We start from the raw sequence: 11820 nt of genomic DNA on the forward strand, positions 1-11820 counted from the left end.
TCCTCAAATCTAGGACGCGCGCGATTGGTCGGAATGGGTAGGGGGCGGTGCGTCTTCCTCGACAAAGGACTTGATTGGCTGAGCTGTGGAAATGGCGGCTGTAGTCGAGGGCGGGCGGCCGGAAAGCGACTGAGCAGTCGGACAGACTTTCACTGCCTTCATCTTTTGGTTCCATCCTAGAGCTCCGAGCTGAAGAAGTGTTCGCCTCTTACTGCGCTCCACACCCAGAGCGACGCACCCTCTCGGCCTATTACTGCAGCTGGAGACCGCTTGAGGGACACGTCTGGGATGGAGAGTCCGAGCCTGGGGGACTGCGGAGCTGCCCCCTCGGTCATCGCCAACCAGCGCCTAGTCCCCGACCGGCCGTGTGACCTCCGGCAAGTTATTGTCCCCTTCGGACCTCAGTTTCACCACCTGTAAAATGGGAGCGGGGGAGTAGAAGGTGGGTGGGCCTTTCTTACCTAGGGTGGATGGACACTTGGAGGCCGGCAGGGTTAGTTCCTGCGAACAAGGGCTGGGGTACTGAGTACTTGTGTATGTGCGGTGTGGGGCTAAGATGATTTACCTACTTTTTTTTTCCCCAAAAAAACATGTGATTCTCAGAACTACCGTGAAAGAGGTATTACCTCCTTTTTACAGATGGAGAAAGAGACTTTGACAGGTTAAGTAACTTGCTCTTGGACCCCATAGGTAGTAAATGGCAGAGCTGGGATTTGAACCCAGTCTGTTGATTTTAAAGTTCGTGCTGTTTTCACCAGGATTCAGTTTCCTTATCGCCAAAATTGTGAACGGTATAATTTCTTAAGATCCACCCAGATCCCCCAAATTATTTAACCCCATATTGCATCAGAAGACTTTGATTCTAATTCTAGTTAGTCACTGGCTCATGCTTTGTTTCCCTATTTGTAGAAAAGAAGTTGGTTAGACATCTCTAGAGACTCATCCAACTTTGAAAATGTAAATATGATTAAGTGATTAGGATACACTCTACTGAAGTTTTTCAACAATAGTAGAGGGGGAGAAGTATTAGACCAAGATTTAGTAGACCTAGGTCCTGGAATCAGTTCTGCAAATAACTTAATCTTCCTGTCACTCAATTTTATCAATAAAATGAGAGTAATCCTTATCCTACCTACCTCAGAAGGTTATTGGATCAAGAATGAAAGAGAGTTTGAAAATTCTTTATCAAGTGTTTTTTACCTTTTAGAGGATTACAACCTCTGATGAAAGTAATAGACACTGTCCCCCCACCGCCCCCAAAATGCACATATATATAAAAATTTTACCTCACTTATTTCGGGGGGAGGACGGTGTCTCACTGACTCATTTAAGCTGTTCTGTTGATCCCCAGGTTAAGAGCTCAGCTATTGGTTCATGTTTTTAAACTTATGCCAAGTGTCACCAGAAATCTCTATAACAGAGCTATTCAATGATTAACAGCAAAAAAAAAAATTTTCTAGCAAGTAGCTTGAGCTTTTCATTGTGCAGAGATTTCCAACCCTTTTTAACCATGTTGGAGGACAGGAAGATATTGGAGAGGAGGAAGATACTCATAGCATGACTGAGCCATACTGATTCTAAACTCTCCCATAGTCCAAATAGTCCATGTGGTTCCTTCTCTGTTATGGACTGAAATTGAATAAGCAGAGTCTAATTAATTTTAAATGAGCTAATCACTTGGAGTTTGTTTTTTTTCAGGGAGGAACGTGTTGCTTTGGGATCAGAAAGAGTGGGAGAAGATGAGAAACAAATGGTGATAAAAAGCAGCAGTGAGTGTAATCCCCCGCTACAAGAACCCATTGCTTCTGCTCAATTTGGTGGTAGCGCAATGGCAGAGTGCCATAAGTCTGTACCATGTGGATGGGAAAGAGTTGTGAAGCAAAGGTTATCTGGGAAAACAGCAGGAAGATATGACGTATATTTCATCAGGTGAGCGTGCAAGATGGTAAAGATAGTACAGCCAAATAATTTTGTCTAGACAGGTGGTAGGAAAGCATCGCAGGAGTTTTGGCTTTTTTCTGTTTTTACCATAAAACCATTACGGATTCTGTTCCTTCACTGTCACTGGTTACTTACATCAGGTGATTTGGGGACAAATACTTACATTTTCTCCTACTGTGAATGGCAACTGGTAAGGTTGCACTTAAGCTATATTTGTAAAATTATGTTCTGTTGTCATAGAGGAAACTATTTTAAAGTATCACTTGATCACTTTTTTTTATTTTAAATGACAAATGCCCGTGGCAAAGTTTGGAAATTATTAATAAAAAATCCGAAATATTGTCCAGGTTTTTTTTTAAAGTCACTTTTATTAACTAGCAATAAGTTTTCTTTAATATCATTTTCTAGCCCACAGGGACTGAAGTTCCGATCCAAAAGTTCACTTGCTAATTATCTTCACAAAAGTGGACAGACTTCTCTTAAGCCGGAAGATTTTGATTTTACTGTACTTCATAAAAGGAGCATCAAGGTAGGATGTAAAGACCAAAGCATGGCAGCTCTGCCATCCCAGCTGCAAAACGAAAGTAGCAATTCAAACCGGAGCCTCAGGACACGAAGCAGGTGGAAAAAAGATGTGGTTTCTTTGCCAAGTGCTAGTTTGGAATTGCAAGACAGCAGAGGACTCTCTAACTTTACTTCCATTCGTTGGCTTTTGAAAGAAGATGATGGTGTTAATGATGCTGACTCCAGAAAGGTTAGAAAGTCCAAAAGAAAGGTGACTGTTTTGAAAGCGATTCAAATTAAGAAAACTAAAACAGGGTGCCGGAGGAGTCTTCCAGATCCTGTTCAAAGTAGTAGAAAAAGAGCATCTGTGTATAATAAGGCAGCAGATGCTGAAAGTGAGCCTCTTGCACAAGAAAATCAGCTTGAGAGAACTTGCTGCGTCTCTGATGCCAGAGCGAGCGACAAGACCCTTACTGTGACCAGTGAAGAGGAGAGGCTTGGTAAAGAAAAATCATTGTGTTCAGGATCAGATTTTGAACAGACCACTTCTGGCGTCATAAACAAATTACGTTCAACCGAAGGAGCAGGACACAACAAGAAGTGTGAGGGTACCTTTTTAGAATCTGAGGAAATAAGAACCGAAGTAGAAGTTGGGGAAAGGAAGGAGCATTTGCATATTGACATTTCAAAAGGTGGCTCTGAAATGGACAACAGCTCACAAACGGAGAAAGACTCTACTTCTGCGAAAATATTCCAAGGTATTCAGTGCACTAAAGTGCTGTTAAACATGTGATGAGGATTTTGCACTTCATGCCTGTACCCAGTTAGCATGTGGGAATAGAATGAAGAAGTAGGGCCAAATATCAGATACATTCTACCAGTTGGTCCTAGTGCCTTGGGTAACTGATATTTAAGCCCTTTTGTACGGCAAAGAATCAGCTGGCTACTGCCCCCAACAGAGGGCAATTGTGCCATTAACCGTTGCCACCATCCTGGTACAACACCTGGGACTCTCCTCCACAGTGTGCTCCCATCTTCCCTTTTTTCCAGCCAATAATCTTACAACTTTAGGGGAAATAAAAAGGTTTCACTTGTGAAAAGATTTGGGGAAGACTCCTTTTATACATAAACTGGTTGAAAATAGTCAGTATCTTCTCTTTGCACCCCTCCTGTTACTTATTACTGATGTGTGACTTCCAATTTAATTTTGTATATATCATAGTCATTTTTATCTTCTATTGTAATGCTTCTCTAAAATGCTTTAGAGCTCTAAGTAATTCAAAACTGTAATCACATAGTTATCTATTATTTGTAATATGCTCTTAATACAGAGTTCAGAGCTTAGCACTTTTGCCTTTATAATACCTCAGTGAATAAGAGATAAAAGAAAGGAGACCTTTGAGCAACCCTATATTAGTTATTCATTATGCCATTATGGTATAATGAGTAACTCCTTTAAAGAAGAATAGTAATTTTACTTAAAGTCCTATGGGGAGACAGCATGGACAGATTAGTAGAGCAGGTGGTTAGAGTTGGTTCCTGCTCTTGGTCCCACTCATGATTTTATTATGTCTTTGCTGTGCCTGGAATTTCTCTGCCTTGAACAGAAGATGACCACGTACACCTAGGAACTGCATAAAAATTCTCCAATGTGTCCTTTAAAGACCTTGAGCTTCCTAAAGCCTTGAGGTTTATGTAGATTTATTGCTTGTAAAATGGGCAAGTAAAATATCAGAAACATCCTTTTGTGACTAAAATGGAAGTATGCTAGTCATCCTATGCATAAAGAAGTCTAGTTCTCAACATAAGTACGTTTACTGTAGGTAATAGGTATCCAATGGAGTAGTAAAGACTTTCCCAGTGCCTTAGTTAGAAATTGCCACGTAAATTGAGCTTAGTCTCCTAGTAATAAAGGAGGCTAGTCAGTAATTATCTATAGGAACCCACAGAAGAAATTATCAAGTAGGTAGTAAGAGCAGTTTCCTTTGTTCTGACTCTTTTTTACTTTCCACTGGGCTTTGCCTATTCAAACTAGAATAGCAAAAAACACTAGACTGATTATCTGGAGACGTGGATACTTGTCCCAATCTATAGTCAATCCCACTATTGTTTTCAGATAGTTGCTTAATTTCTAAGCCTTAGAGTCTTCATCTGTAAAACACAGGTAATAACCCTCACCAGTCCTGTTTTTCACATCATGAATATTGTAAAATGAGAAGTGAAAAAGATGGCTTCACGCTAGACAAGTGCAAGGTGTTATTAACTGACATTCAAATTTAGAGGGTATGGCTATGGGGAGTATTAAATGTGATGATTTTAGAAACTTGAAAGCCTAATAATGGTAGTCAAAGAGTCTTTGTTAAATTAAACTTCCCAGTAGATAGTGGCTTTAGGTGTTCTAAGGTCCAAATCTTAGGCTTTCCTGCAGGTTCTGTTTTATCTGTATCCTTTTTTTTGTTTGGTTTTTGGGTTTTTTTTTTTGCAGTACGCGGGCCTCTCACTGTTGTGGCCTCTCCCGTTGCGGAGCACAGGCTCCGGACGCGCAGGCTCAGCAGCCATGGCTCACGGGCCTAGCCGCTCCGCGGCATGTGGGATCTTCCCGGACCGGGTCACGAACCCGTGTCCCCTGTGGGGACACAGCAGGCGGACTCAACTACTGCGCCACCAGGGAAGCCCTGTTTTTTGGTTTTTTTAGTAAAAGTATTCACTGCAGAATATTTGGAAAATATGGAAAATTAAAAGAAAAGAAAAACTAGCAACAACCATTATACCATTATGCCATTTTGGTTTATTCTAATTTCTATCACATTTTTTCTTTTTTTGTTAAATTGGGATCATATGTTGAATATTGCTTTTATCACTTAAAAATTAATGACATGGGAAAAATTCATGATGTAGTCTCAAAATATTTTAATAACCACATTGTACAAATGTCATAATTTAAAATAGTCTATATTATTTCCAATTTTTCAATGTAGTGAACTCTGAACAAAAATCATAGAGAACTAGTATAATAGTGGTTAAAGGCATGGACTCAGGAACCAGACTGCCTGGATTAGAATTTCAGCTCTTGACACTTACTAGCTGTGGGACCTTGGGCAAGTTACCTAGCATCTCTGTACCTCAATTTCCTTATTTGTAAAGTGGAGACAAAATAGTACCTACCTTGCTCATAGGTCATTAGTAGGATTAAACTGGTTAATTTAGAATAGTGCTAAACTGAACGTTTTATAGTAGTAGTGTGTTGTTGTTATTTGCAGCCCTGAATATTTCTTTAGGCTAAACCATAGATTCTGTAAACAATTTTCACTCTTTCCTTTTCAGAAGATGCCATCCCACAGACACAAATAGAAAAAAGGAGAACAAGCCTGTATTTTTCCAGCAAATATAACAAAGAAGGTATCCCTTTTCCAATCAGAAAACCAGACTTTAAACCTATTTCAAGTGTTCCCCTCTAATACAGTGTGTTTGTTTAGTTCTTAGTCCCCCACGACGCAAGGCCTTTAAGAAGTGGACACCTCCTCGGTCACCTTTTAATCTTATCCAAGAAACACTTTTCCATGATCCGTGGAAGCTCCTCATTGCGACTATATTCCTCAACCGGACCTCAGGTTTGTGGATTCTTTTAATCTTTGTCTTAGTAGAGACAGTGTGATGAGGAGAATTGATCAGGAAACCTGGTCTCAAGTTTGATTTTGACCTCAGGTAAGGCCTTCTTCTTTCGGTCAGTCCTCAAACTCTTCACCTATGGACTAGATGACATCCAACAGCCTTTTTAGCATTAAAGAGCAGATTTTCATTTATGTTCTACTTCCAGATTACTTTTAGTCATCAATGAAAATCCGTTACTTAACCTTCCTCCTCTCTGTGTCATGTATAAAAGCATTTCTTTTTCATTGGATGCTTTCTTTAATGTCGCTGGCACCTTATGTTCTGTATGCTTTTACACTAGTTATATGATCTGATTATTTAAAAACCAATATCATACAAGGCCAGGTTTTGGCATAATTTGGACAGTTAACCAAATTGGTTGATGGTGTTGGGTTTTGACTCTGAGAGTGGTTGCTGATTTAGGTAATGTCTTCTCATCAGTGGTTTAAAAAGAAAGAAAGAAAAAAACTCTCTATATGAGATTTCTAGATAAAGAAGTATGTGAGCCTAAAATCAGCCCATCAGGAGGCTGGCAGTCACGTAGTTACTTTTACTTCCCAGGCAAAATGGCAATCCCTGTGCTTTGGCAGTTTCTGGAGAAATATCCTTCAGCTGAGGTAGCGAGAACTGCAAACTGGAGAGATGTTTCAGAACTTCTTAAACCTCTTGGTCTCTACGATCTTCGAGCAAAAACCATTATCAAGTTCTCAGGTACTTTCCCATATACCCACAGGGAAAAACATAAATTGTGCCTATTTAAGAGAGCCACACCTTACACTTTAATGTCCTCAGTTGCGACATTAATAGAGGTCATTCAGCTCAAGCACTGAAGGCATTTGAACACAGTTCGTTTGCCCCAAAGTGCAGTCTCCCGCTGACCCAGGTGATAAATCTTTGCCCAGCACCAGGTGAGGCCGTGTGGGCAGGATTAGAGGAAGAAGTCAGTGAAGCAGAAAGTCCAGTTGACCTCAGGGACATTACCCCTGTCTCGTTAGGTCAGCACAAAACAATAACGGTTAGTCAGTGGCAGACAAGCAGGTCAGACGGGGGCGGTGGCTGCAGGAATTCAGAAGAAAGCAACCACAAGGCTGTTAGGAGAGACTCTTTCCCGTCCCTTTCTGTTGTTCCTCCTTTCCGGGGAAGGTGTTTTCCTAGAGGCTGACCTGATATGTGGGTGTTGTATTCTCAGATGAATATCTGACAAAGCAGTGGAGGTATCCAATTGAGCTTCATGGGATTGGCAAATATGGCAACGACTCTTACCGAATTTTTTGTGTCAATGAGTGGAAGCAGGTAAGGCCCGTCTCCGGCACATTTTGTCTCTGAGGTAAAGTAAGTCCACCGTTATGGTTAGAACTATTTCTTGGACACACGTGCCATTACAGTCACAACCAGCTTTGTTCCAAGCTTGAGGGGCAGTGGTGGCTGGGGGTTATTGACAGCAGGAGAGGGTCCATAGATTTCCCCAGGTCCACAAAGACTCCCTGGTCTCTGACTGACCTCCACTGGTTTGCCACTTCTAGCCCTGTTCCTGTCATTTCCATTCACGTACTGTCTCTAGGCCTAATGTGGCTTTCCTCCTGTCACAGTCATACTCGCCTTCAAAAGCACGCCACTGAGGGGAAGCAGGCAGGTGCAGGATTGGAGGGCATGCTTGTCGGGTTTCTTCTAGTGGTCTCAGACTATTTTTGTGGCACATGGGTCCTACTTCGGCTGCCCATTCTATTGAGTATGCCCAGCCCACGGGCATCTGGGTGGCATCCTGGCAGCTGATAGGCACTGCCACATAGCCTGTACGCTGCCCTCTTAGTCTGTGACTTGCCCTAAAGCATTTAGCTGGGAGGTCTGGCCAAGCCCATCCCTGCTTCCCCATTTATTGTGACCTGAGCAGTCCATTTAACTCTCAGGGTCTGTAGGCTCCTGGAAAATGGCATATTAATACTTGACTCATGTTATCACCACCCTCCACGCTGAGTCCCAGTGAAGATCAGTACCAAATTGGAAAGTACTTTGTAAACTGTAAAGGATTACTTTGATGTAAGCTATAATTTTAACCATTCATGAATCTCATTAGGGTAAAGGTTATCATTTTCAGGTGTATTATCGTAAGGTACTGTTCCCCCACCATATCTTTAAAAAGCCAATTTAAAAAATGTATTTCTGACTAACTTACATAAGGCCTCTGTCTCCTAATGTGTTGTATTTCTTCCAGGTACACCCTGAAGACCACAAGTTAAATAAATATCATGACTGGCTTTGGGAAAATCACGAAAAATTAAGTCTATCTTAAAACTCGTTGACATTTTCAAGCTTGTTTTTATGCATTGCTTTGCACTTCGATTCTTAAAAGCTCCACTAAGCACAACCGCCTTTCCAGGTGTATAGATTCTAATCAGCCCAACTAGAAACCTAATGTGTGTCTTCGTAACGTGTGTACCACCGGAAGATCTTTGCTACTGAATGTGCTACGACATGTTCTGAGATTTTTTTAAAAAATAAATTGTTATTTGACAACAATCCTGAAAATGTATATGACTTTTCCAATAATGAAATGTGATTTGAAGTTTAAAAAAACTTTCCTCAGTTATTAATAATATGAAGCAAATTTCTATCAACCTTGCCTGAGGGAAGATTAGACCTCCTGTTGTCCTTCTATAGAAAATGATATCACACAATTGTTATATGAAGAAGCAAAGAGTTTTCAGCCACTCATGTCAGAAAAGATATGATAGGGTAAATTAGGCAGTTAATTAATAAAGTATTTTTATTAAAAAACGCTAACCTCCAAAGAAAAATAAGATTATTTTGTCATTCTGTGTCCTTGATGACTGTCTGCTGGCTTTGAGGAATTGGAGATTTGACTGTTTGATAACCTAATGTGCATATCTGCCTGTAGTTCTGTTGCGGAGTGTTGGCTTCTGGCTCACGCATTTACCTTGATCCCTATGTGAAAACTCGAGCATTTACCCATCTCCCATCTTCCAGCTGGAGGACAGGACCTTTTAAGTTTTATGCCTTTTTTTTTTTTTGCGGTACGTGGGCCTCTCACTGTTGTGGCCTCTCCCGTTGCGGAGCGCAGGCTCCAGACGCGCAGGCTCAGCGGCCATGGGTCACGGGCCCAGCCGCTCCGCGGCATGTGGGGTCTTCCCGGACCGGGGCACGAACCCGTGTCCCCTGCGCCACCAGGGAAGCCCTTATGCCATTTTTAAAACAGGTATTATAATGGTATAGCTCAAATACTGAAACATTTACTTTAGAAGGAACTCACAAAACAAACAAAAATCTAAGTTATTAAATCTCGATTATCCATTGTCATTTTAAGGCATAATTTGGAAATTAAGTTGATCGAATAAATGAAAAACAAATTGTTAGGGAAACTACCTCTGATGTAGGGTAGAGTGTGAACAGAACCAGGATAAAGTGTGCTGCAGAGCTAGTTGGTTGTTTCCACTATTGTGAGTGAGATTCATTTTTTAGAGAAGGACAGATTTTGACCATCCTTCAAAATCCAGGAACAGGAAAACTGGCCACACACACGCACACTTCCAAGGCAAACATCACTTCATAACCTCCCATCATGTTTTTATTTAACAGATACCAGAGTAGCATTCACTAAGTGCAAAGCTCTGTGCCAGGGAGGGGCACAAAGATGAAAACGCTCTGTAGAGACCCTCATGGGACAGAGAAAGGGACAAGCAATAATGAAAGGTAACAAAAGGGGTAAGGTGTGGGGACAGGGTGCCCAACACTGCAGCGAAGAGTCCAGAGGGACCCCTGCAACCTTGGCTGTACCTGGGGTCAGAGGGTAGGGCAGGCAGCAAGCTTGGGGCATCAGGTGTGGTGTGGCAGTGGGACCTGCTGTCCAGTCCCAGCCCAGCATCTCCACCAAGACTGTGGGCCTGGGGGTGCAGCAGGGGAACTGTGCAGCAGCCAGGCCAGGCTTTTCCCCTTTCCTGCAAGTGAGGTTGCCTGGCCTCTGTATCTGTTTCCTGATCTGTTGAGAATGGATCAGTGATGCCTACCTCACACAATTATGATTATTAAGTTAATGTATGAAATTGCTTAAATGGAGCCTGGCTTACAAAAGTGCTACATTAATGAGGCCCATAGGGATGGTCTGAGTGATGACCTCAGGTTGTTGAGAGGGTCACAAAAATAGTGCATTTCAGTAAGGATGGTACCTTATGCAGAGTAAGCACTCAAGTGTTTGGGTCTTTTGTAACTTCTTTATTTGAGACAAAATCCACATAACATAAAATTGATTTAACCTTTTTTTTTTTTTTTTTTTGCGGTACAGGGGCGTCTCACTGTTGTGGCCTCTCCCGCCGCGGAGCACAGGCTCCGGACGCGCAGGCCCAGCGGCCAAGGCTCGCAGGCCCAGCCGCTCCGCGGCACGTGGGATCCTCAGAGTGTACAATTCAATGGTTTTTAGCACATTCACAGTGTTGTGCAACCATCATCACTAACTCCAAGATATTTCCATCACCCCAACAAGAAACCCCTTACCTATTAGCAGTCTAACCCAATGATCCCTCCCTCCCCCAGCCTCTGGCAACCACTCGTCTGCTTTCTGTGTCTATAGATTTGCCAGTTCTGGGCATTTCTTACAAATGGAATCATATAATCTGTGGCCTTTTGTGTCTGGCTTCTTTCACTCAGCGTATTGAAGGTTCGTATTTGTTGCAGTATTACCGACCCAGGTTCTTAGACTCTTGAATCAACAGAAATTGCTAAGAGGCCAGATGAGAAATTCAGGCAAGGCTTTTTTGGAACTAGTGCTGCGGCAGGAGGGAGTGAAAACAAATAAGTTCCCTTGCTCGCTTCTTGGGTGGAGGGGGGTGAGCAGGTCCCTTAAATGGGGCAAGGGTAGAGGCTGACCCATGGGTCGGGCTGGAGAGGGGGCTTAGGTGGTCTGCCCACCCCCCTCGTGGTGCTGTGTACAGGGGGCCTGCGCAGTACCCTGCTTTTGCTCCCCACACCTCAGAAGCGGCCGTTGGGTTTTGGTCTTTTTGTATCATGCTGTTCATAATTGGCCACAACTGCACATATGTGCAGTTATTTTTCATCACTTACATAGTTTCTTACTCGAGGAGACACTTGTCCAGGTGTAAGCACTGCAGCAAAGGGTCCCAGGTCCCAGCCTGTCTCAGCAGCATGTGTCAATACCTCATTCCTTTTTATGACTAAATAATATAACGTCGTTTGGATAGACCACCTTTTGTCTATCCATTCATCAGTCAATGGACATTTCAAATATTATTAATACTCCAGTTCTCAGGTTCTATAATTCCAAACCATAGCACCCTGTCTTTCAGGGACAAAGCATACCCAAAACACTGCCTCTATTTGGCCACGACCCTCTCGGGTTCCCTCTGGAGGAGGGAGCGCCTGTTCTTTGGGTGAGAACACAGCGCTAAACATGTAGAGAACTGCTGAAGACCCTACGGCTTACAGGAAAACCTGGGATTTATTACTCCAGATTCAAGGGCCACTGGGCCAACCTAAGAAATCCTGTCTTTTGCGGAGCCGGATGCTCTGCACCATTTCCTCTTGGCTTCCTCCAAGTCCCCTCCCAGGACCCTCGAAGGGAGCGAGACTGTCGGGGTCTCCCGCTCGGGCGGATCCTCTCCCCGCGGGCCTCCGGTCACGTGGCGGCATCCAGCCAATCAGCGCGGGGCGTCCGTAGTCTCGGCAACAGTTGCGTCCAAGTTCTGCAAGTCACGG

At 42.9% G+C, this 11820-nt stretch overlaps 1 protein-coding gene across 6 annotated transcripts; it reads left to right on the forward strand.

Annotated features, from left to right (window-relative positions):
• Positions 1-84: 84 nt before the first annotated feature.
• MBD4 (methyl-CpG binding domain 4, DNA glycosylase) lies at positions 85-8613 on the forward strand. Of its 6 annotated transcripts, none has more exons than XM_049715644.1 (8): positions 85-381; positions 1703-1929; positions 2350-3203; positions 5770-5844; positions 5922-6056; positions 6658-6807; positions 7286-7389; positions 8309-8613. In XM_049715644.1, the coding sequence occupies exons 1-8, from the start codon at positions 289-291 to the stop codon at positions 8384-8386; spliced, it is 1716 nt and encodes a 571-aa protein (XP_049571601.1). In that variant the 5' UTR covers positions 85-288; the 3' UTR covers positions 8387-8613. The 6 variants fall into 6 exon arrangements, with proteins under 6 accessions (XP_049571601.1, XP_049571602.1, XP_033269954.1 ...); XM_049715645.1 differs by having other exon boundaries at positions 91-381; positions 5773-5844; XM_033414062.2 differs by having other exon boundaries at positions 334-442; positions 1699-1929.
• Positions 8614-11820: the final 3207 nt, after the last annotated feature.

Source organism: Orcinus orca, chromosome 10 (genome assembly GCF_937001465.1).
Source record: "Orcinus orca chromosome 10, mOrcOrc1.1, whole genome shotgun sequence".
Taxonomy (NCBI): domain Eukaryota; kingdom Metazoa; phylum Chordata; class Mammalia; order Artiodactyla; family Delphinidae; genus Orcinus; species Orcinus orca.

Bases quoted from the DNA above. Each gene is read 5' to 3' on its own strand.
- MBD4 (XM_049715644.1), top strand. From the start codon at position 289: ATGGAGAGTCCGAGCCTGGGGGACTGCGGAGCTGCCCCCTCGGTCATC. The intron at 6,057-6,657 runs GTTTGTGGATTC...TTTACTTCCCAG, and splicing joins ATTCCTCAACCGGACCTCAG to GCAAAATGGCAATCCCTGTG. The intron at 6,808-7,285 runs GTACTTTCCCAT...TTGTATTCTCAG, and splicing joins AACCATTATCAAGTTCTCAG to ATGAATATCTGACAAAGCAG.